Below are 26,668 nucleotides of genomic sequence, written 5' to 3' on the forward strand. Positions count from 1 at the left end.
AATAATCAGTCTACCTTGATGCCCTCTGTAGGCCTATATGTTATTAATAAATTATAAGTACAGTAACAGACATGAAAGTAGTGATCGCTGGTGCAGACAGGTACAATGGCAGGAGAGTACTTGGAATGAGGAGATAAAGGCTACCTAAGTTACAAAGTTATAAGGTGGCAGGGAGGGATTCTGTCAGGTATAACTGTAGTAAGAATTTTGTCCTATGCAAACAACTTGGTCTATTGAAACTGTGCAATCTAATATTAATGGATCTACAGAACAAGAAATAAAATAATCAGTCTACCTTGATGCCCTCTGTAGGCCTATATGTTATTAATAAATTATAAGTACGGTAACAGACATGAAAGTAGTGATTGCTGGTGCAGACAAGTACAATGGCAGGAGAGTACTTGGAATGAGGAGATAAAATAGAACTGAATGTCAGGTTGAGAATACAAAACTGGAACAGGTAGATAATTTCAAATAGGTATTTAGGATGTGTATTCTCGCAGGATGGCAGTATAGCAAGCAACATTGAACACAGATGCAGTAAACCCAATGCAATGAGCTTGCAGTTGTGATCAACAGTATTCTGTAAGAAGGCAGTCAGCTCCTGGACAAAACTACTAATGTCCTTACACTGGTCTGGTTTCAGACCACCTGTGCTGTACAAACCTAGTGCAATGAGTTTGCAGTTGCGATCAACAGTATACCGTAAGAAGGAAGTCTCAATACGCTGGTCTGGTTTCAGACCACCTGTGCTGTACAAACCTAGTGCAATGAGTTTGCAGTTGTGATCAACAGTATACCGTAAGAAGGAAGTCAGCTCTTGGACAGAACTATCAATACGCTGGTCTGGTTTCAGACCACCTGTGCTTTACAACTGCTTACTACATACACACAGAAAGGACCTACTACATGTATTTCAAAAACTCCTTTCCTTGTAAACCATACCTGTTCTACCACATAAAATATACAAATTAAGATGTTGTAATAATGCTAATAATTAATAAAAATTGGAGTTAAGGTTCTTTCCCATCAGGTCCTAATACACATAACTCACTGAGTATTCCAATAAATATTGATAGATAAGTATAACAAAAAATGATTTAATTTAAAAAGTAGAACATTTCTCAAGAACATAAATTTTATTAGATTCTTTCTTGGTCTAACACTGTATACAACAGTTTCTGAATTTTAACTTTGAAAACCCTTCGACCTAGTTCACTCATTCTTTCCATGTCATCATGAAGACACTAAAAATAACATTGATTATATTTTCTTTTCAGTTTTCAGTATCTTTTCTAAATATTCACTTAACACATCACTGTCACTTTCACATTTCTGTTTCTTTTATTTTTAACTGCTGGCAAAGCTGTTTGTAGAAGCAGAAGCCACTGGACTGGAAGTTGAAGTCCCTTCAGTAATTTCTGAACTGTAGGAGTTAAACCCCTCCAACACAAATTATTTCTGCTTCCTCCTCCTATATTTCAGCTTGGTGAAAAGGCTCTCATACACCAGGTGCCACTTCCATAGATGTGTTTGTTATAGAACTGAAAAAAATGAACAACATATTAATGCAATTCTTCTAAATTGGAGCTACATTTTAGTCTGGACACAAGCCTTCTGTTTAAGAAATTGTTACTTTCAATAATTATTTTAGTAAGATGATTGCTAGGTTAGATTATATTATATTACTTTCAGTTATATTTGATAAATTAATGAACAGATGGGTGGAACTTATGGCCTACAGACTGAATCTTCCCCTCACTCTTTCACAACTAGAACACTGGTCTGTAATGTAGGCCTACTTTTAAAAATAAATATTACAGAATTGTACCTTCTTCCAGCAATGAAGAGTTCCAGAAAGTTGAGGGCATTGAAGTAGACCCATTTTATGTTTTCTGTACAGCAGAACCTGGGAGGAGAGGGAGGATGTTATCTCTCCAAGTTCGATATCCAGCCCTCCGAATTTGCCATGTTTTGGCACAACTTTTTCCTGAAACAATGAATCAGAATATTGTGACAAAGAAAATATACATGTAGTAGGCCTACTTATGGCATAGGCCTACACTTATTTGTCATTAAAGCAAACAATGGTATTCATTTCATTAGGTACGAGATGGAGGTTAGGAAAGCACTGCTTATGTTTTCCAAACATTTCTTCAATTAAGTTACAAGAATGATAATTACTACTTCTCCTAGTGTAACTCATTTTACCACTCTATTCCGTATATCTATTATCAATAAATAATCTAAGATAACACTATTCATAAGATAATCGTAATAAATCTAATAATTACTTACCAGTTTTTGTCCCAATTCTCCACACTATAGAATGCCATACAAAATTCACGGTCTCCCTATTACTATATCCAGGGAGTCTAGGATTATACACCACTTTGTTTTCATACACTAAGCAAATTAATGTTTCGATCTCATCAACAGATGACTATGTTGCGTCCGCCATTATCGAACGACTGCGACTGAAAAACGGACACGTTTGTTTTTACAAACCAGTCGATCTTCATCGCTCGTAGTTGATCGCTGACGATCGATGCTGTGTGACTGGTGCCACTGCCCTCTGTAGGTTTGTTTTCTTAGTCGGTCGATCGCAGTCGTTCGATCGAGCCTGTGTGACAGCCCCCTTACTGGTATGGTACTGTAGTTGCAAATGTTATTTCTAATGTAAGTAGCAATTCCATATTTAGCATGGTCGTGAGCTGCTATCATTTTAAATCCTGGTATCTTTCCCCTTGCCAATAACTGTTCAGTGTTCTCTGTGTGTGTTTCATGTAGTACAACAATATCAACTGAGTGCTTCTGTAAGATGCTTGATAAATACTCACTCTTGGCTCTACTAATGCCTTCGATGTTAAACTGGCAGATGTTGATCTGTGGGCCGATCTTCCATGTTTGAAATATAGTCCTTAAAAGGACTGTTCGACGAATATAGGTTATCACGACCGAGAGGTCGTTTATGACAGTTCGGTCTCATCTTGATTGTAGTTGCTTGCTTAGCACCACCCGGGGGACACGTGCAGGGTAATGGTAGGTAATACCTGTGGACGTGAGCAACAGTGAACCCCCATGATGATGATGATGATGATGATTATAATAAAGAAGCTTCACTTAACAGCAGTACTAGAATCAGTTTATATTTGCCTGGTAACCATGTGGCAGTAGAGTTCTAAAAGTCAGCTGGTAGACACACTCTACACGACTTTTCTAGCATGTTACAGTCATTGAAATCTCGTTCAAACTTTTAAATATTCCCAGTGCCCTGGTTGACCAGGAAGTCTATACAAATGTGCTTAGCATCACTAGGTTGTTTCACATTGATCTATCTATATTGTACACGGATGAGATAGCCCAGAGGTATCATGATTTGATATTATAAAATAAATGCAGGCATATGAGTGTATTGATATATACACATTATCATTCTGGTGTAGACCAAGAGATTTCAACACAGTCAGACGTGCTCCCGACAATCTGTCGCCAAGAGTTAAGCCTGTCATAATGGGTAGTAAATATCCTTGTCAAAAGCTAAGAGGATTAAATCTAGGACTCAGAACAACAGTCCTAATTGCTACAAGGAAGTGAGAGAGCATTTTTTCTTGAACAAGAACCTTTCCATGTGTCACAAATACGTAGAATATTTCGCAATAGAGTTTCCCACGCCTCGAGGCATTTTGTTGTTAAGTTGTCAGAGGGAGATATTTAAATGAACCGCTGCAGTGGTAGCCAATGACAAAATTAGTAAAGGACTCGCAGATGCACCAACATAACCGAAGTCAAAATGAACTCCAGTTATCTCCAGTAATAATAATAATTAAAATATTCCAACCACCGAATTGAACAGATGGGATTTTTGTGATATCATCCCCATGTTGATTAATTGTAATACTGATGGATTACAATAAAGAATTCTAGGAAAAGGCCCACACTGTTTTCCTATTGGTCAGCGATATCGCACCAGCATAGACGCCGACTTAGCGCGCGAAAAGTAGAGGACAGAAATCAAGTAATATCTACGTGATCGCCGAATGATATGAGATCAGAATACGACACATGAGTGTGTATTGCTAGTTTATTAAGTGGGATGAATTCAGAGATCCAAATCCACCTGCAAGTGCCGATTTAGGATAACTAACCCCCCTCCCTCTGGTAAGACCGCGGATGACCCAGGCGGGAAACCATATCGTCCATAAATAACCCGGAGATGCACCCTCACATCACCATTTGTTACCAGTCACCAGTCATGTCAGTCGCACCAGTTGTATCAGTCGTATGAAGTCGTTGAGACTCTGACACATTGACTCTGTAAGTCAGTACCTCGGGACGCATTTGAAGTCAGTTAGAGCTGAAAGTACGCGAGTTATGAGAATGAAGACAAACAGTGAGATTATTCATAGTACCAAGTGTAAATAATCAGTACAACTGTATGTTGAATTTAATATATTTCTAAAAGGTTTCATGTGATTGAATACAAATAACTAACGGAACGCCGATAGTACTTTTGGAAGGCAGTGTGCGGAGCCTGAAGTAAATATTTCAAAATAGACGGTAATACAATTATCCGAGCAGGGAACTGTAGGAGCGAAGTGATCACAAGATGGCCTAGAAGACGTCAGGAAGTGCCGGTTGACTAACGCGATACGCGCCGGGTCGAATAAAACAACACATCGTCATAAGTGTCACAATTTGTGGTTCGGGCTCAAGGAAGAATATAATGGTGAAAGTGTAATGGGTCTTTTGGCACCTATAAGTGTTGTTTTTGTATAAATCATTGTAAATTCTTTAGTAAGGTGTTAATCATGGGTAATCACCCAGAAGTGTTTTGTTTTGTTAATATTATAAAGTGCGACATGATGCACGAGTAAACCAATATGGGGCCATGAGGCTTCTCCATCGCACGAGACAGTGGAATTCTACACAGGAATGAGTACACTAATTGGATATATTTGGGGATGTTATCGTGACAGAACGTGACTCGGGGTAAATTAATCATGGTTACTTAACGTAAAACATGGATCGCTTCCCGAATCCATGATTTATTGAAGATAGATGGACGAACTAATTTACATTAACGTAATTATGGGTTAGACTAATTAATTGAATATTTGTTTGTTGTATATAATGTAAATATGGGATATTTCTTTCGATTAATGCATGCTGTTTGTGAATACTTTGATTTAAGTTCATTTCAAGTGTTAGATTTTTCTTTTATGCTAACCCAGTTTATTTTGATTTTTCAATCACCACGGTTCTTATTTGTACCTTAGTTAGGCATATTTGTTACCAGACAACCAGATTATGAAAGTGCCAGGGTGTGTAAAATTTGTGTTTGCGTACGGAAGGTCATGTGAAAATATAATAATAATAATAATAATAATAATAATAATAATAATAATAATAATAATAATAATAATAATAATGCTTTATAAGTTTGCAAGTTAAAATATAATGATAATGCTGTGAAAGTTCACAGGTGAAAGTAATAATCAATGTAGAGATAACATGTGGCGTAAAAGACTTTAATTCGGGCAGTAAATTTGATTCAACATAAATTGTTGATTTCACGTTTTTGGACTCTATAATAACCATAAAATTTTGTTTGGAAGGGATAGAGCCACGTGTATAGGATGGTCACATTATGTTGAAAGCCCAGAGTGGTTAGAGCCCATTTTTAAGATTGGAAGCCGTGCGGGACGAAAATCCGGCATGAGGTGAGAATTGAGCTGTACTGTTTTTGATGATGAAATAGATAAATATCGATGCCTAAGACAATATAATGTCGATTCCGGTGTTATGAGTGGCAGAATCCATGCACCGAGGATTAATTATTAAATTACATGTTTGAAGAGTTCCGGTGGGATAAAAGGGACTTCAAATGAAAAGGAAGGAATAACTTAGCAATCACAGGCATTGGATGTGGTTGCCCAGCCGCGATGTGCCATGGGATTTGAGATGTGTCTTGGGAGGACATGGTGTCCCCATAAAATTAATGGCAGTATGGAAATGAAGGTTGCGGTTCCGAATACCGTGGTGTCCCGTTCGATCTAAATTGGATCTTGGCGGTTCATATTGGGACTTAACATATGTGACTAAATTCTAGAGAGTGGAAATAAAAATATATAACTTTCCATTTTAATAATAATAATAATAATAATAACCCAAGTGAATCTTGTCTTAAATCAATTGCTTAGTGCCAAAGTAGACCGAAAGTGTAAAAGCTTATGCATTAACCATAAATATCACTAATGGTAGTGTAACACGTGAAGTTAAGTCACCATAATAAAAATAATAATAAAAATAATAGTAATAATAATAATAATAATAATAATAATATGAAGAGGGATAGTAGGAAGAATTTATTAGATTAATTTGAGAATAATTATGGTGAGATAAATATGAATTACTATCTCGGAAAGGGGTAAGACGACACCTAGCAATCCTAGGGGAGGGAGTGACATACAGGAATAATTGAAAATGACTAATATTAGCATCAAATTCATACTTTCTGTGGTCGCCCTGAGATGTATTGTGACACTCTGGATGCCGTTTAAGTACCAGTCCAGCAGTACAGGCATGGTGAGAAGTGGTGATGAAGAAAATGTAAAAACTGATCGAGATTAGTTTAATTCATGAGGAACAAAATAATCTATAAATAAAATTTGAAATTGAACATATAAAAATAATGTATAAACTACAAAATAATTCTTAAAATATCAATGTCACAATAAAGAAATCTACAAAAAATTGCTTTACACATAATTAACAGGTAATAAAATATCTAAAAGTAAACAATCAATAAAGTGCCTGGGCACCGCCGGGTAATACAGGTAATACTGCCACCTGGGTTTCCAAATTGTGATGCAACATTTCCAAATATTTCCATCCTACTTCAACAGTATCTCCAGATTTAGCCACTGTTTTCCCAAGTTACACAAGCTTGAGCAATATTAACTACTATTCCGCTTGTACGGACTTCCACCAAAATATATGAACTACCAGTATACAAAATAACATGCTTATGATATAATGTTAATACATATTAACTTCTTAATCTGTTTACCCTCCAGGGTCAGTTTTTCCCTCGGACTTAGTGAGGGATCCCACCTCTACCACCTCAAGGGCAGTGTCCTGGAGACATTAACTTAATTACTGTAAATCACATGATTTTTATCCATCTACATTACATATTGATTTGTGTGATTTCATTATCTAAGTAACCTGGGGTTCATACCGTCGTATGGTTACAGGGTCACTAATTGTATTGGTTTTCCCACTGGGCAGTGGGTACACCATGACCCTACACCAGTTATGATGATGATGATGATGTTGTTATTTCAGCTCATTATTCTATTCCTAATAAATATTCTGAGAAGAAAGTGCTTGTTAAAACTGCTTATGTGCCTTTCATGAGTAGTTACTGCTTTTCCTTTGTAGCTTTGATAAAGTCGCTTGATGTAAGTGTTAATTGTAATAATTATCATTGCATCCCAAGAGTTATGAGCATTTTTTTTTTTTTTTTTTCAACTTAAAATAGTAATTTCGAAATGGCATTTTGGTATAACTGTGTTACACTACAGGTAGAGCTACAAGTTGGTGTGTTATTCATATCAAATGATCATTGCATGCATGTTGTGTATGTAGAAAGATGGTGGTTTGAAGACGTGTTGTCTGCTTCTGTCAAAATTGAAAATGTTTCAATAGGAGGAACAAACAGGAAGTTCTGTCAAAAGTTAGTCAATGCCATGTGTGTTGAAGTAGTCATATGATAAAAGAGGTGTAGAAATAACTGATTGTTACCACACAGCACCACACTTGCCAGAGAAGACAGCAGATAATAGGTCTTCATTGTACCACACCCTCCGTACTCAAACAAAGCTACATAGCCATTGCTTACAATCGGGAGGGTTACTAAGACTACTTTAAAAGGAAGCCGTACAACATCATCTTAGCAATGCTAACATTATCAGACTTATATAGCAGCCAGTATTGACTATTTTCAGCTGGGCTGTAAATACTTTTTGTGCAACAAAATTACTGTCGACATAATTATTTCCTGTACTACTGAACCTTGCAAGTGGCTTACAAATATGATGTATAATCATCTTGTATTTTATGGTAATATTCAAGTATTTTTCTAATCTTAGTATATTTTTGTATATGGTACATAGTAATAAGTTCAACTGTATTTAAAGTCTGCTGGGCTTGTTTTGTTTCTTACTCCTGGTAGTTGTATAAGAGCTGAATGAAGTATGTCTGTGTTGCCTTCATGATGACATTGTGCAAGTTGGTGTATGTATTTGCTTGTCCCTATTTTTAATATTCACGTAATTTAATTGATGTGTTATGTTCAGTGAGGAGCATAGATGCAATATTTCATCATCATGTAGTGCTAGACAGTTTTACAACCCTGTCCTAATTCTGTTCTGAACCTTTACAGAAATCCCATAAAAGTGAGAAAAGAGAGTCATCTGGAAGTCCTATGAAGGTATCTCCCTAATCCTATTCTATTAAATACCCTATCCTTGCTGACTATGGCTTTGGCATTGTACTTTTCTTGCAGCATGAGAGTGATGAATGTGAACTTTGATCTATAGCAAGCTAACAGAGTCCAGCCCCGCGGTGTACAGGGCAACGCGTCCACCTGTCACCCGGTGACCACGGGTTAGTACCCGGCTGGGTCAGGGGTTTTTAATTGTAATGATTAATATCCCTGGTCTAGGGACTGGGTGTTTGTGATGTCCTTAATCTTCCTTTCCTTACACACAACATTCCACACTACCACCACCAATTACAGGCAGGTTCATACAATATGGTGCCAGTAGGGACAAAAGATACATCACACAACACCCCAAACAAATAGCATTTTAAAAAAAAAAAGCTAACAGAACTCTAAAACAGGCCTGTCAGCATGTCATTTATTGAATAGCCATAGGCTTTTCATTATACAGGGTGAACAAAAAATGCCGCACTTGAAGGTCAGCATGCGATTCCTCATCCCGTTGCAAGACAAAAGTTTCTATAGCCAAATCAAATTTGGTGCTGCTGGAAAACAAGTCGAATACAAGAAGCTGGCAAAACTGTCACATCCTGCAGTGCATCGGAATGTAATAGAGAAACGTGCATCATCCCGCTCTACCGTACCCGCCGTCGCAGCTCGCTGAATAGACAGCTGGGTTATCAAACCCACGTGCACCATGGAGCTATGGCTCGAATCTACGTCAGGTTTTTTCTTTTGTGTGTGTGACATCAGGTCCCTTGTTCCCGTCATGTAACTACGTTTGTAAGCATGACATCCTGTTATTACATGACAATATTCGAACACATGATGGTGTGATCCATTCAACTGAATGCATGAGTCGACTAACCACGCAGAGCACAACCATAACTGGTCCTGTCAAGTGCATGTAGGGTGGCTTCCTGATGTAGTACACAAATGGCGAATATGTCAATATGCTTTTAGTGTTGGGTGCATCTTGATAACCAAGCTTCTGTTGCTGCTCGTGAGTATGCAGCACTGTACCCTCAAAGGCGCCATCCCGATAAGAATGTTTTTCATTGCCTTGAGCAACGCCTGCGGGAAACCGTAATCTTCATCCACAAGTAGTGGACAGAGGTCGTCCAAGGACTAGACGTACTCCACAAACAGAGGACAACATTCTTGAAGCCGTTCACCAATCACTTCGACGAAGTACCTGTAATGTTGCAGGGCAGTTCCAGGTATCTCAAATACTGGTTGTTGACATGTTGCCCAACAAAAACCTGCATCCAGATCATTACATGTTAACTCAACACCAGCGGCCAGAAGATCGCATTCAACAAGTACAGTTCTATGAATGGCTTTTGCAACAAGTTGAAGATAATGAAAAGTATTTTCAACCATCACAATAGTCATTATTGGTCTGACCACAGCCCACATGTCACCGGTGAACGTGGCTTTCAGGCACGCTTTGGCATAAACCTGTGGGCTGGAATCGTGGGAGGAGTGGTTTTAGGCTCTTACCTATTGCCGGACAAGTTGAATGTGCCCTGCTATCATGCATTTCTGGGCAATAGTTTGCCTGACGCTTTAGAAAAAAGTTCCACTTGGTGTTCAGCGAGAGCTATATTTTCAGCATGATGGTGCACCGCCACACTTTGGAATGACTGTGCGTAAGTGGTTAAATGAAGCGTTTCCAGGGAAATGGATTGGTCGTGGAGGTCCAATGTTCTGGCCTCCACATTTCCTGGACCTTAATCCACTAGATTTTTATTTGTGGGGACACTTAAAGGAACATGTTTTTAGTACTCCACCCATGGATGTATAAGAAGTAACAGCTCGTGTGCATGCTGCATCAGCAATGGTGGATGGAGGTGTGTTGCGTAGGGTCCGGCAAAGTGTGCTCCAGTGAGTGGTGAAGTGTTTGCAAATGCAATGTGGTCGCTTTGAGCATCTGCTGTGAAGTGAATGTTGCTCGTAAGTGTACGTACCGGCTCTGTGAAGATAAGACTGGACGTCACACGTACACTATTGAATTATTGTGCGTTGCATAATGGGCAATCTAGTGTAGCCTACCTGCTGTACTGTATTGCGTTTCCTTGTACCGCATTGGATAGAGACGATGTTACTCTATCCACTATTATGCTGTACGTATTGGCTTTATTTGTGCCATGAACAAAACCAGGTGGTTGTTTACGTCTTGAAGAAGTTCATGTTATGTTTTAATGTTTAAATAAAGTTAACTGTAACAGTAAGGCAGACCATAGTGTATTGCATAGTGGAGGTGTACATTGGATACAATTTGATACATTAACTGAAAAAAAAAAAAAAAAAATTGGCATGAAAGCAACTCGAACATCAGCGCGTCCGCACAACCGGCATTTATGGCATTACTTCGTCTCACTGAGCTAATGAGACAGCTCCAGCAGAGCGCCGAGTTCATGCAACCTGTGCTTGGTCACGCTGCATGCCATTACAGCGTTGCCAGATCCTCTTTTCTTAACTCGCATTTCTATTAAACCTATTGGTGAAACTAGGTTTTGCTAGATAAAATTTTGTCACGAATTTTAACGAGTAACTGCATGCCGACCTCCATGACCGGCATTTTTTGTTCACCCTGTATATAAGACCAATAGAAAGAGAACTACAAATATACTCCATTTAAGTTGCATAAGCATAAAAAATTGCCCAGTGCATTTTAGGAGGAAATAAAGGGTTCCTGTGGCCAATCTTATAAATTTGTTGCATTCCAAGGGGTTTCAAGTGGGAATCCTGGGCTCATTTCTGCTTATATAAAAGATGTACTTTTCAAAATATTTTCTTTTACATTGTGATTGCTTTCTCCATTCATCTTTTCTAAGATATATATTGGGATTAATCCTTTCGAATACAGAAGCAACTGAGCTCTTTCATATTATTGTGATCAGTTTGATATGCCTGCTCTAGTTGACAGTCATACTCTACAGTAAATATATCTGGAAGAATGATTCTAAGAAGCATCTGTTGATTCAAGTCCTATCAGAGAATATAACTAAGAATAACACTTCAAAATGAAGTTTCCAACAACAAATACAACTTACTAACAAACAGACATTTGAATATCAAATTAGAAAACCATTTACCAAAACACTTGTTTGAAGTTCTTTATTATATGGCAGCGAGAGGTATATAATAGGTGAACAGGAAACTCATTTAGGGCAGTCGCCCAGGTGGCAGATTCCCTATCTCTTGTTTTCCTAGCCTTTTCTTAAATGATTGCAAAGGAATTGGTCATTTATTGAACATCTCCCTTGGTAAGTTATTCCAATCCATAACTCCCCTTCATATTGTGATCTCTACTACTTTTAAAGACACCACTCAAACTTACTCGTCTACTGAAGTCATTCCATGCCATCTCTCCACTGACAACTCAGAACATGCCACTTTTAATATTATATTGATATTCAATACGGATCAAAAATGAGATTTATTATGTGCAATACATACCACTTAGTCGAGCAGCTAGTCTCCTTTCTCCCAAGTCTTCCCAGCCCAAACTTTGCAACATTTTTGTAATTCTACTCTTTTGTCGAAAATCACACAGAATAAATCAAGCTTCTTTTCTTTGGATTTTTTCCATTTTTCCAATTCTTGAATCAAGTAATCCTGGTGAGGGTCCCATACACTGGAACCATACTCTATTTGGGGTCTTACCAGAGACTTGTATTCCCTCTCTTTTACATCCTTACTGCAACCCTTAAACACCCTCATAACTGTATGCAGAGATTTGTACCCTTTATTTCCAATCATATTTATGTGATTACCCCAATGAAGATCTTTCCTTATATGAATGTGGAAATAAAGATGACCAAAACAAGTTGGACAGAGTAAGAAACCAGTATACAGGTCTTAAAGGAAAAGAGGATTCTTGGAAGAAATGTAAAGAAGACTATTAAGTTCATAGATCACGTTTTAAGACATAGCCATTTTTTGGAAGAGCAAATTGAAGGAAAGATCCTGTAGTGGAAAGGAATGGATGACCAAAAATGAAGTGCATGGATGATTTAAAGAACTGGATGTGTTTCAAGAGTTATGAAGAACTGAAGAGAGCTATAGAAAAAGGAATGGGAATAGGGAGGAATGGTTACTCTTACTGTCCTTCCGTGGCTCACAGAGGAATAGGAAGCACCTGGGGTGAATGTCTGGACAGGGGATCACTTAGAGCAAAATTTTACTTTAACAAAAGTTGTAATTTTTTTTCTTTCCTTTCTTAAAATTCAGATAGAATAATTTAATAATAACAAGAAGCCAATGAAATGTTACTAGGAGATATTCACATTAACAACAAGCTTGTCAGCTTCAATAATGCACTGAACTTAAGAAGTCCTTAAACATGTACAAGATTAATTGGGAGAAACTCCCAATGGTTAGCCAACATATGAAGGAGCATAATTGCTTTTGACAGGTACAGTATTATGAACTAGTATAGTTGCTCTGAACACATACAATATTACAGAGTCTGAGCTCCAAAATACATAGAGGCTAGCCTCAATCAAGCAATAAGTTGCTATTCACATTTTCATTTACACTAGTAACCAGTTGGGTGGCCCCAACTTCATCTTGTTAATATACAGGCTGCCTCATTGTAAGCTTATCCAATACAAGGTTTTGCAATCAAGTTAAGTACTGTTCCTCAAGGGAACATAAACATAGACATGGTTACCCGAAAAACCATAAGGATTATACAGGGGCATAATTATCGATACTATAAGGCCTTAAGAAAAAGGAAAAAGTTACACAAAACAGGCCATTAACAAAAGATACTCATTAACAAACTTTGGGGAAAGACAAGAAACTAAGTCGGCTTAAGGCCCAATGACAAAGGCTAATCCCATACTAAAACAGGAGACTAGTCCAGCGCCGCAGTGTAGGGGGCAATGCGTCCGCCTGTCACCTAGCTGCCTCGGGTTCGATTCCCGGCTGGTTCAGGGGTTTTTAATTGTAAATGATTAATATCCCTGGCCTGGAGACTGGGTGTTTGTGTCGCCCTTAATGTTCCTTTCCTCGCATTCAACACTCTACACTTCCTCCATTCCAATTACATGCAGGTTCATATCACATGGTGCAACTAGGGGCAAAAGATCTCTATAGGTCGACACCCCGAACAAATAGCATTTTTTTAAACAACAGGTGACTAAAGTGGAAAAATTTAAAAGCAGAGACAAGATTTCCAAAATGTAGAGATTGAAAACTTTCGTCAACCAGCTCAAAAGTAGAAGGGGATCGTACCGAGGGTCACCACTTATGCTCCCTTACATTAAATTTTTCCCAGTAGGGAATATAAATAAGAGTCCGAAGACTGCGCAGAAGGTCCTACATTTCAGCCCCAAAAGAAAAGATTACATATTAGATGTTAAGAATGCTGAAATCTTCCCCTCGAAACACACGCTGTCACAGTCACATGTTTAGGTAAATTCTGCCCTTACTTTTCAGTGCTAATTCTTCTTCAAATTGGCCGCGCCGTTCCTCCTGGCCCTCTCTCACCTCTGTCAATTTTCACTCTCAATAACCAGAGCAAATCAGATAAGACTGCCCTAAAGTGCTCTCCTTAAATAGCTGTGTAGGGGAAAATTCCAGATTAAAATCCCAGAGTGCTGATAGGCTAAATTTCCATACACTCCTGCAGATTTGATTGGCTAGAGAAATTAGTTGCAGGCATATGATAGGCAGATTACCTTAGTGGAGGAACCAGGTGAAGTACTGACAACTGTGGTACATAAAGCAAACAATAATCAGAGAAAAGGTTTACCAAATATAACAAATTAATTTTCTCTGTTGATTAACTGGGGTTTAGCCCACCAGAGATCACTAGGAAATAAATGCTAGAACCATCTAACCAACAGAGAAGAAAGTTTTAGGAAGTTTTAAAAGTTCGTGTTCACTGACATACTGTAGATGGCCCTAGAGAAAATGCACAGTTTAAATAGCCGAAGAATGTGTACCCCTGGCACAGTTACAATGACAAGGCATGGACTTCAGTCCATGATGATGGCGGTGATAGTGGTGTCCTCCCCGGTAAAAACTAAAAATGATTAAAGTACTCTTGCAATAAGCCTTTGCATGCAAGAGCCAATCCTGGTGTAACAAACATTTTTCTTTCTGTTTAAGACATAAGTATTGTAGAAGTACTCCCTTGTCACTCTGATGAAATGTGTGTGTGTGTTTTGTTTTTTGGTAATGCTTCGTTCTGCACAAGACTCTCCTCGCTTTACCTACTTATGCATGAAAATCACTGCAACTCTCATTAGCACTCTTAACAAGAAGTCTGTATTAATGTACTTGAACGGTTATTGGCTTTAGTTCTTTCACAATGGATAAGCATATGGTGATAGCTATTGCACTTACAGAAAGTGATACTCAATAACTCTACAGAATATTCTGCTGGTGCTCTACTCCTATACACTGGTCACTTTCTTTACTGTGAATACTGAGACCTGGATCTTCTTCCTCTGTTACATTCTTCCACATCCAATGGCCGAGTGCAGCAATTTTGATCATAAAAATGATCATAATATTATTACCTCATCCAAACTATGTCTGTAATACATCAACATTCACTACTGGTCAATAAAACAATGTCAGCCAACCATACATTTGACTGACGTTAACTCTGTGATAATAACTCTTCATGACAAAGGAAAGCATCTATAACATACAAACATGATAACATGTACTTTCAATTGACAGTCACTGCTGAATGAGCATATCCAGCTGTCACACATGCTTCATTTGTTTAACTGATCTGTTTTCATATACAATTATAACCTCAATTTCATGTACTGGTAATGGAAAACAGAAAGAGGGATCTGCTTTTTTCCCCAAGCATGAAGTGAATGTTATTCTCGTGGTACAGTCGTGTACAGAGCCTGGCCATCAAACCACAGTGTCTCTTATTAATATATTGTGATCACTGATGGTTTGACAGATTAAGGAAAAAATATTTCCCATTCCAGAAAAGTTCTACATTATGCCTTCAAAAGACTGAACCCTTACAAGAGTGCAAATCCATCTGTCCGTCCGTCCAGTTCTGCTCATTTATATAATGAGGATACAATGAAACTAAGATCTCTAATAAATCACTAATCACACAGGACTTTGTTGTACAGTGTATATTAGCATTGTCCCCAGTTCCAATATTGAAACCATCAATTGAATATGCCCTTACTGTAATTAAGTCTGCTCATGGGAAAACAGGGTAATTTCTACTAGTAGTAAATTCTGACCAATCATTTATTTGGTCTAATAACCACCTCACTGTTTCTTTTGTCCGCCTCCATAGCATAATGGTTAGTGGTATTAGCTGCCGTCCTTGGGGGCCCGGGTTCGATTCCTGGTACTGCCAAAAATTTAAGAATGGTGGGAGAGCTGGTATGTGGTTGAAATGGTACACACAGCTCACTTCCATTGGGGGTGTTGCTGAAAAGAGCTGCACCACCTCGGGATGAGGACACGAGTTTGCTTACTCTTTCTTTCGACAGACAAAATCTCTCTTCAAATTCTCTGTCACCATAATCTTAAAAGGGCCCTTTCCACAATTACTCCGACATGTCCCTTTTGTAAAATCAGCTTCATGGTCCGTATCGCACTTCAATAGATTCACAATTAAGTATTTATTTATTTTCCACCTAGTCGATACAATGATTGCTTAAGGCAATTTTTAATGGTCAAAAGTGGTACATGTTTCGTATATTATCAACATCTTCAGCCACATAACACTGTTTAGATGAAAAATATATAAAACTGACAAAGTAATGCTTTAGAGGAAGTGTCCTTAAAATTAACATAATTAATAATTAATTTTAAGGACACTTCCTCTAAAGCATTACTTTGTCAGTTTTATATATTTTTCATCTAAACAGTGTTATGTGGCTGAAGATGTTGATAATATACGAAACATGTACCACTTTTGACCATTAAAAATTGCCTTAAGCAATCATTGTATCGACTAGGTGAAAAATAAATAAATACTAAATTGTGAATGTCCCTTTTGATCGTGATTCAGATAGTCAACAATTACTGTGTCATCCTAAGTGCTATCGAAAACATCAACATGTGCTGCCATTTTAATACGTGTCTACATTTGAGCTGGATAATCTTCAGAAAAACAGACGTCAGTCCATGGCCAGGTTTCACCGTAGTCATCTCCCTCATTCAACACTGATCATAGTTGATGCATCAGAATTTTGAGTGGAGAAGGGTCAAATGTGAACTTGACTATGATAACTGACTATGATAACCTGTTGAGCAGGTATGGTGCACTCAGTCATTAGAGTATGCTATAAGTTAAATGACCTTCGAGGTCCTGTATTGCATGTGACATAAGATGCTCCACCGACCCGCAAGGTGATTAGACATTCAGTACATATCCCCATTCCGCGATATACAATGAATAATTTTTTCAACAAAATAACTATATTTTTCATTCTTAGGCCTATTTGCATAAAAATTATGAGGATCTAGTCCCAGATATCTTCTATCACTATGAGGAATAACTTCTAGACATCTTTTCAATACAAGATAACATCAGTATTACATCAAGATTATATTTTTGAAACAAAAAGATTTTGTTGGATGGAGCTAACAATTTTCAAAAGATTTTAATGTCATTTCACCATATTTTATCTGTACTGTCTAATAGATATATATTTTATGTATACCAAAAATTGCATTTTTATTCTATGAGTTACTCATTTTTATGTCCTTCTGGTGCTGAAGATGGCTCAGTTGAGCTCAAACATATACGCTTTTAAATATAATGTTAATTAAATAATATAGAAGATTATAATGTGTAGTCAGTGGGCTTGGCAGACTGATATGTAATAGCAACTTCCGGCTCAGTGAGGAAAGCAACGGGAAACTACCTCACTCCTCATTTCCCTAGTACGCCTCTTCAGTGATGCCTAGGCCATCTGTGACAGCTGATGGCGGAGCTGTTGAGGATCCAACCAGCCTTAGTGCTGAAGACTGAACATACACAGTATTGAATAGGTGGACATATTATATTTCAATTTAGATGTGAAAAAACTTCACCTCTATCATGAACATTTTTTGTTCCTGCTGGAAATGCTTTTGTGTTTAACATTTGTTTAGTGGGGAACATTTCACAATAAATTTCCTGACCTTGGTTTATACTGTGTTATGCCTCACCAGAAACGAACACCACATAAAATTATTAACAGTTTGAATAAGGTGGCAGGAAATAAGATACAGTTATATTGAATGAAGTGTGAACCCAGAATCACTTTCTGCAAACCTTGAACACTATTTTCAAGCAGTCTTGTAAATAATTGTCTGAAGCTATTGCATTGTGTGTGTATATATTGTTTGGGTTTCTGTGAAATGCCTTTGACTTAACATTTATTAACTGTGAAAACATACTCGTAGCTGTAAATTGAATGTGTGTGATCTTTTCTATTTTTGATTTGTTATTCATAAATTGTATGTGGGTTTGGATGAATTATTTAAGTGTAATAAAAATACTTAGTATATGAATGTCATAATGGTGGGTTTAGTTACATGGATATTTATATTTTTTTTGCAGCACAGTTGCGTGCATATTTTGGTAAATTTTAGAGTAAAAATGGGAAAAAACAAACATATTGGTGGTATGATGAAGTGAGGGCAGCTTGTAAATGAAAAAAATAAAGAAGGCATATCAGAAATGTCTCCAAACAAGGACTGATGCAGACAGGGAAATGTCTGTAGATGAAAGAAACAGGGTAAAACAAATAATTGTTGAGTCCAGGAAGAAGTAGTGTAAAGATTTCAATAATAACCTGGAAAGGGAAGGTTAAGTGCAGGGAAACCTTTCTGGACAGTAATAAAATATCTTAGAAAGGGAAGGAAAAAGGAAATGAACAGTGTTTTGCAAAAAATCAGGTGAAATAGTAGATCTCAGGAAATCACTTCCTGACAGATTGAAGGAATGTTTTGAGGGTCTTCTCAGTGTAAAAGAAATCTTTCTATTGACATCCTAAACAGCTGAGCTCATGGGGAGGACGGCAATGATATTAGTGAAATTATGCTTGAGGAAGTGGAAGGGATAGTAAATAAACTCCATAGTTATAAAGCAACAGGATGAAATTACACCTGAAATGGTGTATTATATAGTGGAAATAGGGGGCTTCATAGAGTAATAAGATTAGCATGGAATATTAGTAAGGTACCTCCTGACTGGTCAAAAGCAGTAATTGTTGCACCTATCTATAAGCAAGAGAACATGAAGGTTTGCAACAACTATCAAGGTATTTCATTGATCAGTATACCAGGCAAGATGTTCACTGGCATTTTGAAAGGGAGGATGCAATCAGTGGTTGAGAATAAGTTGAATGAAAACCAGTGGAGTTTTAGACCACAGAAGGACTGTCAGGATCAGTTTTCAGTGCGCACCAGGTAATTGAAAAATGCTACGAGAGGAAGTCAGTTATGTTTCGTAGATGTTGAGTGTTCAGGATTTAAAATTCTTCCTGTTGCCTTTTCTTTGAAGTTTGTAATAAGGAAATTCATAAAACATCAAGCCCAGATATAGAAAACCAGTTTTACACAATTTTTAGTAAATCTTGATTCATGTCTTAGAGATATGTATTAGCTAGTATATTGTTTAGAAGAGAAGAATTAATAAAAATATGAATGTATTTTAATCTTAGCTTGTTTATTGCAATTTAGGAGGAATTGAAATAAATGACAATTTTAAATTCCACAGCCGTCAGATGATACAGCAAACATCTTGTATCATCCAGACGACTTCAAGGGACCTGTTCTTTTTTCATTCAAAGCTAAAAGTTTCTTCGGCAAGAAGAAAGCATCTATCAAGGTTGAAGATGGGGAATGGTCTGACAAATTTTCTCTGGACGTAGCTGGAAGTTCTGGAGTTATCGACTGTAAATTTGACGGAGTGCTTTACAAGGTACTTTTTAATAGCTTCATATTATTCGTTGTTCTTGCAGTATCCATAAGACTTCTACTTGTATGTTCGTAATATAATGTATTATTCAAAGTAGAATCCAAAAGTTAGGGGATTGCTCACCCCCATTAAACCAGGAGCATGCAGTTGAAATAATGGTGTCTGAAATGCATCCTACCTCCATTATGTTGATGATGAGGTAGAATGGCCAACTTAAGCATGCAGATATATCTGCAATGGAATACAGCTTTCACTATGAGCAATTTATTTGAAACAAAATTATAAGGTCTGCCGATATATCTTAGCTTTGTATAAGTAGAATAAAAGTTAAATATATTTTTGTTTTAGCTCATAAATGATGTGTATTACATGCAAGACTCCACTATTTTTAACAGTTACAATGTTGGAAATATTTGACAACCACTGAAAATCAAAATAGTCATACTCTTTTATTCTTTATGCTGAATGTCATAATATTGTTCCTAATTGTGAAATAGTCTTTCCTCATTTGCTTTGCAACCAATGAAGGAACCATTTCCCACTGTGCATGCTTCACTACTCCTGAGCAGCACAACAGATATCAAAAGGATCTCTCTGTTCTTGAACTGATGGACATTATAACTCTCTGTCTTCGCACGTGCTGCTTGTGTGAGCAAAGGATTCCTCATCACTCCACCTTTGAAGAAGATTTTTACAAATGATGGAACATGATGCTACTTGTTTGCTATTTATTCAAAATATGCATCTTCTGCATGGAAACCATTGTTTACCCCACTATGAAATAGAATCTGGCAGGATCATAGCAAAAATAAAGTATAGCTGGAGCGTTTATTTTGTCTCCTGGTAAATGTCCATTTGGAATTCATTCCTGACTGCAAAACATTCAACAAGAGACTGTATCTGGATATTTTACATATTTTGTGGGAGTCCATCCATTGAAAACCTGAGATTTGGCTAAGAACACTACTTCAGGACAACGTGCTTGCACTTAAGTCCCTGCATGTCCCTACAGTTTTTTGCCAAACATGGAACTTTGCTTCACTCTCCCATCTACTTAGCCGACCCAGTGACTTTTACCTCTTCCTCTATCATTTGAATAGTCTTTTTTTATTTTATTTTACAGTATTTACATTTTAAATTTGGAGCCCCCAATGACTCGGATATATATACTGTATTTACGCGAATAATCCCCGCACCCTAATTTTAGGAAGGCGCATTCTGAAAAAATTAAATGAACTAAAATTCCTTCCATTAAAAGAGTAACATAGGCATAAACAAACATTTATCACTCTGCAACACTCTGCAAGGTCCACGTGGTCTTTACGCAAATATGAACGTGTAAATTTACAGATATAGCTGCTTTCAACAACAATAAAGGTGTTTTAATTTTATCCACCTATTCAATACTTTTATTTTCACTTATAGTGGTTACATAAATAGACTCACAGTTAAATGGTACATGTTTCACCCTCAATTAAGGGCATCTTCAGCCTAAAAACAATCAAGTGGAATGATACAATCATTTTTCACATTTTTATGTCCCGAATTTTAATAACTGGCTAAACTTTTAGCTTCCACTTTTAATATTAGTTGTACTCTTGATTGTTTTTAGGCTGAAGATGCCCTTAATTGAGGGTGAAACATGTCCCATTTAACTGTGAGTCTATTTATGTAACCACTATAAGTGGAAATAAAAGTATTGAATAGGTGGATAAAATTAAAACACCTTTATTGTTGTTGAACTGTAAATTTTCAGTACGGACCAAAAATGGGATTTATAACATGTAATATAGCTGCTTTGTCTGAACATATTTGAGAAATACATTATCACTGCTATAAAATGTATTTGCCATGAAAATTATCGAGTAGGCCTTAGGTATTTCATTAATCTGAACTTGCAGTAGGCTCCATTCCCTGTAGATCGAAAGGTTCGTTGTCTCTTGCATCGCTAGTATTCTCTCCTAAATTACTTAGATTCTTTACACATCACGTCTAAAACACTTTACATACACAATCTTTTCTGTACACAGATATTAACATGACCGGCGGTGGATAATTCTGTTTCATGCAATGTAAACAGTTGAAACAGACACAACGGAGAACTCGGATGTTAGTTTAGCGATATGGTAAAACCTCGTTAGTTCAAAGTCGTTGGGACACAATAATCAGCCTTCGAAATTACGTGATTTCGAATTAACTGCCAACTCGTACTCCAGAAATGCCAACCCTTGCCGCGTCAAAAAATTCTAATATCTGTTACTGCATGCAATTAACATTGATTCATAGTTTAAACCTTTCACATGCAATGGAAAAGAACTATTTCCAAAATGTATCCAACAAGGTGCATTTACAGTATTCAAATAATTCACTTGGATAACTCACTGACAAACATAACCTCACGCAACGCAAGAAAAAAAGAAATATTCAAAGACGAGAAGTCTATGCTGGCTCCCCTGTGCAAGTACTTTATTCATTGGATTACTGTACTGTATGCATTTTTAGATGCCTTGTATTTGCACAGAAAGTACCCAATGGCCTTAAAACATCGTGGTTTATCGAACTTTCCTATGACAAGGGGAGGAAGTCTTTCGCTTCCGCCTGCATTGCAACACAATACAGCAACCTTCTCCTTTTAAAAAGTCCATTTGGGCCAGGCAAAATAAAAACCAATGCAGTTTCATTGGCATTGACAATATTGTCCGTTGCATTTGAATTGATTATAATTATGAGCCACGCTTTTTCGCCAACTGTCAGCATTGCCAAAAAGAATCGCCAGTGTTAGCAGATTCTGGTTCTTTGCATGCTGCCTGTTATGTGATACTATGGCATTCCTTAAAACGCTGAATACAAAATAATTATGATTTCACTCGAGCTTAGCAGCTATGAAACAAAGTATCAAACTGTCAACACACCGAAGTGAGTGAAAGTGCGGAAAGCTATCCCTACACGTTCCGGAAGATGCATTCTATCATGAAATGGAAAAATTTTGAATTTAAATTACTGTGTAAAACACTATTTTTAAAAATGTAAGGGCAGTTTTAAATTAAAAGTCTGAATTTTTTTCCATTTAAATATGGCATATGGGGGCTGTTTTCTTCCATCTTCGGTTACACAAAGCATAACTGTACACCCATTATCGAAAACTTGGTGAGCCAGGAGCGTATTGCCAACATTGACGCAAATAAAACCCACACCCCAATTTCGTGACTGCAATTTTTTTTAAACATATGCAGGGATTATTCACGTAAATACAGTATTTAAATTATGTAACTAGCACAAACTTAGGTTATGTTAGCCGGGCGGTCTGTAAAAACGGCAGGGTGGTGTACCCATTAAAAAAAAAAAAAAAAAAGGTCCTAGGTAGAGCACTGGTGTATATTAATTGTATTAACATATGTTTTGACAATATTACTACTACCGTGCCTTAATGTCTCTTTTATAATGCATAGAAACTGCCTCTTGTAAACATTCATCATGTTTTGAACTTGGAGTCATAAATAATCTTGAAACATACCCAGGGCTATCAGGATCTCTTCAAGGAACTCCATCAATGAAATGTCTGATACCAACCCAAACGTTCTTTGTTGGGGTCCATTGTTGTGCTTTGATTCCTGTTTCAACACTGAAATCCATACCTTCCTTCTTATACAGTGTTTACTGGTGTTAGGAAGAACGGAAAAAAAAAGTTGGTTCCAGGAGGACAGATCTTATATATGAAATTACAACCAGCTATGGAACAGTTATTATTACTTTTAGATGTAGAGGTATTGCATACCCTTTCAGCCATATCACATAAGATGTAACTTGAAACTCAATAGAACACTGCCTGACCTAGCAGAGTTCATATGCATTCGCTCCCGACTAAAATTTGACGTGTTTGCCACCAGAGTGCACCACAGTTATTTCACACATGGCCTATTCTAGATAATTCAATGTGACAGTGAGCAAGTGTTGCAAAATATTGCTCATCACCATGCATGATAGTTTTTTTTTAACTTGTGATGGACTAAATCATTTCTCATATTGTATGCAACAGGAGGATACGACACAATTATTTATTACATTTCTTAAAACTCTGGTCTGGCTACATTATTATCCCTAGAAGAGACATTTTCAATATTTTTGTGTTATTAATAAATAGAATCGATTTATAAATTTATCATAAAAGAATGATACTTTTTTTTTAGGTCGGAATAAGCATTCAGCTGACATATTCAACACTTACCAAGCAGGTGACATTCACTCCGTACTATGTTCTTATCAACAACTCCAAGATTCCAATTGAGTGTCAAGAAGCATCAAGGCCAGCTGATCCCTGGTTTAAGGTAAGATGATGATTCTGATTTGGTTATGTACATCAGACATGTTGGCCATAGTGTACAGTGGGGTAGGCAATATCTGGGCAACTTCATTCCGTTGTACAAGTCAAATGACATTAAGCCCCTAAACAAGCATATTTCTAAAATTTCTGTTCTGGCATTGTTCAAACCTGCCTTTTAAAATGCTCAGAAAACAGGACTGAGAACCAATTAATTTAATGTACATCCTTAGTCATTGAAATCACAATTTCAGATGATAGATAAAGTTCATGCATAAATTCATCTATCACTTTCTATATAACAAGAACATTTCACCGTAGTTCACTTCTTTTTGGGCTAACCACCAATAACATTATAAAATATCATTGTTTTGTGTTACGATTTGTGAGAAATGTTTGAAAGCCAGGAAAAGATATGAGAATTACTTATGATGATGATGATGATGATGATGATGATGATGATGATGATGAATACAATCATTCTCAATAAAATTGTTTGTTTTAAGATTAGCTAATGTGCTGATGTTGCCCAATAAGAAGGGCGAAACATGTCCACAACTTTTCAATCTTTTATGATTATTTAACCACAAAACGTGGTAGTGTAGGTATTGAATAGGTGAATAATAAATGTATACTTTGTAAACTGAATGTGATAACTGTTGTCAATACGTACCAAAAAATGAGATTAATGACTTGTAATGTAGTAGCCAACCAGGCAAAATACCAAATGAACAAATTTCTTAATCTTAAGACAAAAAATATGTAAACTAAACAAGGACGTAGCTTTTCTAAAAAACTGTGGCTCAGCCGTAGCCGGGTAGGGGCAAATATGGTTCCTCTCCACTTTCTTTGGTCTTTCCACCACTCCTCCTCCAACACTGTGTCCCAGTCCACGTTTCTTTCTAAAATGCTACGTTGGATGGTATCCTTCCATCTCAGTCGTGGTCGTCCTTGGCCTCTCCTTCCTTGGATTTGCATTTCCATCACCTTTTTCGGCGTTCTTTCGTCGCTCATTCGCTTTATGTGCCCAAACCATCTTAGTCGGCTCTTCTCTATTCTATCATTCATTTTTTCCACTCCAATTTCTTCCCGGATTTTCTCATTCCTCATTTTGTCTCTTCTACTCTTCTGTATCATACTCCTCAAGAACTTCATTTCGGCTGCCTGTATTCGACTCGCATCCTTCTTTGTCATTGTCCAAGTTTCTGCTCCATAAGTTGTTATGGGTACTTAATACAGCTTGTACATAGTATCCTTTGCTTCCGTTGGCACATCTTTGTCCCATAACATGTTTCTTACGCTATGATAGAAACAACTTCCAGCTTGAATCCTTTTACTAATCTCAGCATCCAGTCGAGCATTCTCCATTAATTCACTCCCCAGGTATTTAAACGTTTCCGCTACTTCCAGGGGCTTGTCTGCAAGTCTAATCTGACCTTTCCCTTCTTTTCCCCTCTAGTCATAACAAGAGTTTTACTCTTTTCTACACTTATTTTCAATCCACATTCTTCGATCTTCCCATTCACCACATTCAACTGTTCTTGAACCTTCCTGTCATCTTCTCCCCAAATCACAATATCATCTGCAAATAACATCATGTTCACTTCTCTGTTTTATTCTGAGCATCTACATAACAGTTTGTAGATTTAAATCTTAAAGTGTTTATTTTAAACATATAACTTATGTGTTTTGTACTCCTACCACATGAATTGTCAATTTTAGTTGTATGGCTAAAGATGACCCTAATGGGTCAAACTAGTCTCATAATGTATTTAATGAGAATACCGTATAACTTGCGTCAATATTAATATGTATTGAACAGGTGAATCCTTCTGCAATTGTGATTGTTTGTCAATATGGGTCATCATGAAATTATATCTTAAGATTTTGGTTTATTATCGCACAAATGTTTTGAAGGTTTTTGGCGACACAAGGATGAGAAAGAGGATTGGGAAGGTAGCGGCCATGGCCTTAAGTTACAACCCCAGAATTTGCTTGGTGTGAAAATGGAAAACCATGGAAAATCATCTTCAGGGGTGCCAATAGTGGGATTTAAACCCACCATCTCCCGAATTCATGCTCCCAATTATGCAGCCTTAACCGCACAGCCAACTTGCACATTAGATGAATTCAAGTTGTAGAAAAGAAACCCTGATGAATTTTAGGATTAATTATTTAATTCTTAAGAGCATAAAATTTATATAATCTCCATGTAAGAAAAAATCCTAGAACTTTCCAGATAAATAGTACTTTTATTTCCTTTGTCTGTGCATTGTCTCTTAGACAGTATCTTTTAATCCATCTACATCACTTAGCTTCTACCTCTGAACTAGACATAAACACAGTTTGTTCATTTTAGTGAAAACATCATAAAAAGGAACATGTGAATAGCAACATATAATGGGATAAACACAATGACAGGTTAGCATTGGAAAAGGGAGCTTCTTCAGGTAGGCATTTTCCTGTTCTTCTACTGTATATCCATTTCTTCTCAGCCTCCAACAAGGTACTTTCCAGCTTTGTGAGGTGGCCAGGCTTCAAACATTCATTGAGGAAGTGTAGGATTACAGGAAAGCCAGCTAAACATGATAAAGGGGCAAAAGTATTGATGAATACAGGTGGTAAAACACCAAAAATGCAGGACAAACACAAAAGGAGAAACGGAACCAAACAGTTTAACATAAGTAATAGAAAGGAATTAACAAGTTGCTAATCTTGTCAAACATAGAAACATGAATAGGAACAACAGAAAATTGAGCAATAGAAAGAGAAGACAGTCAAGCATGAAAATGCAAATTAACTGGGATTGGAGATGAGGGAACCTCCCTGAAAAGAGCAATGCATGAAAAATCAGTAATTGTCCTTTTCCTTTTGTTTCATGTTTGTCCTGGTCTCCTTTCTATTGCTCCCTCTTCTGATG

General features: G+C 37.1%; 1 protein-coding gene and 1 long non-coding RNA gene across 2 annotated transcripts in view; one reads left to right on the forward strand and one right to left on the reverse strand.

The window, feature by feature from the left end:
• LOC136884060 (intermembrane lipid transfer protein Vps13) overlaps nucleotides 1–26,668 on the forward strand; it is an 816,621-nt gene that overhangs the window by 591,276 nt on the left and 198,677 nt on the right. Inside the window, exons 39-41 of the mRNA XM_067156088.2 lie at nucleotides 8,450–8,497; nucleotides 19,230–19,433; nucleotides 23,618–23,755. Of these exons, the coding sequence (XP_067012189.2) occupies nucleotides 8,450–8,497; nucleotides 19,230–19,433; nucleotides 23,618–23,755 (390 nt within the window). The remainder of the gene's footprint in view (nucleotides 1–8,449; nucleotides 8,498–19,229; nucleotides 19,434–23,617; nucleotides 23,756–26,668) is intronic.
• Nucleotides 1,085–2,598, reverse strand: LOC137497028 (uncharacterized). The gene is made up of 3 exons (XR_011017615.1): nucleotides 2,299–2,598; nucleotides 1,832–1,990; nucleotides 1,085–1,544 (listed from the first exon to the last, which is right to left on the reverse strand). It is a non-coding gene; the product is annotated as an uncharacterized lncRNA (long non-coding RNA).

The sequence above is a fragment of the Anabrus simplex genome, chromosome 1 (assembly GCF_040414725.1).
Source record: "Anabrus simplex isolate iqAnaSimp1 chromosome 1, ASM4041472v1, whole genome shotgun sequence".
NCBI lineage: Eukaryota > Metazoa > Arthropoda > Insecta > Orthoptera > Tettigoniidae > Anabrus > Anabrus simplex.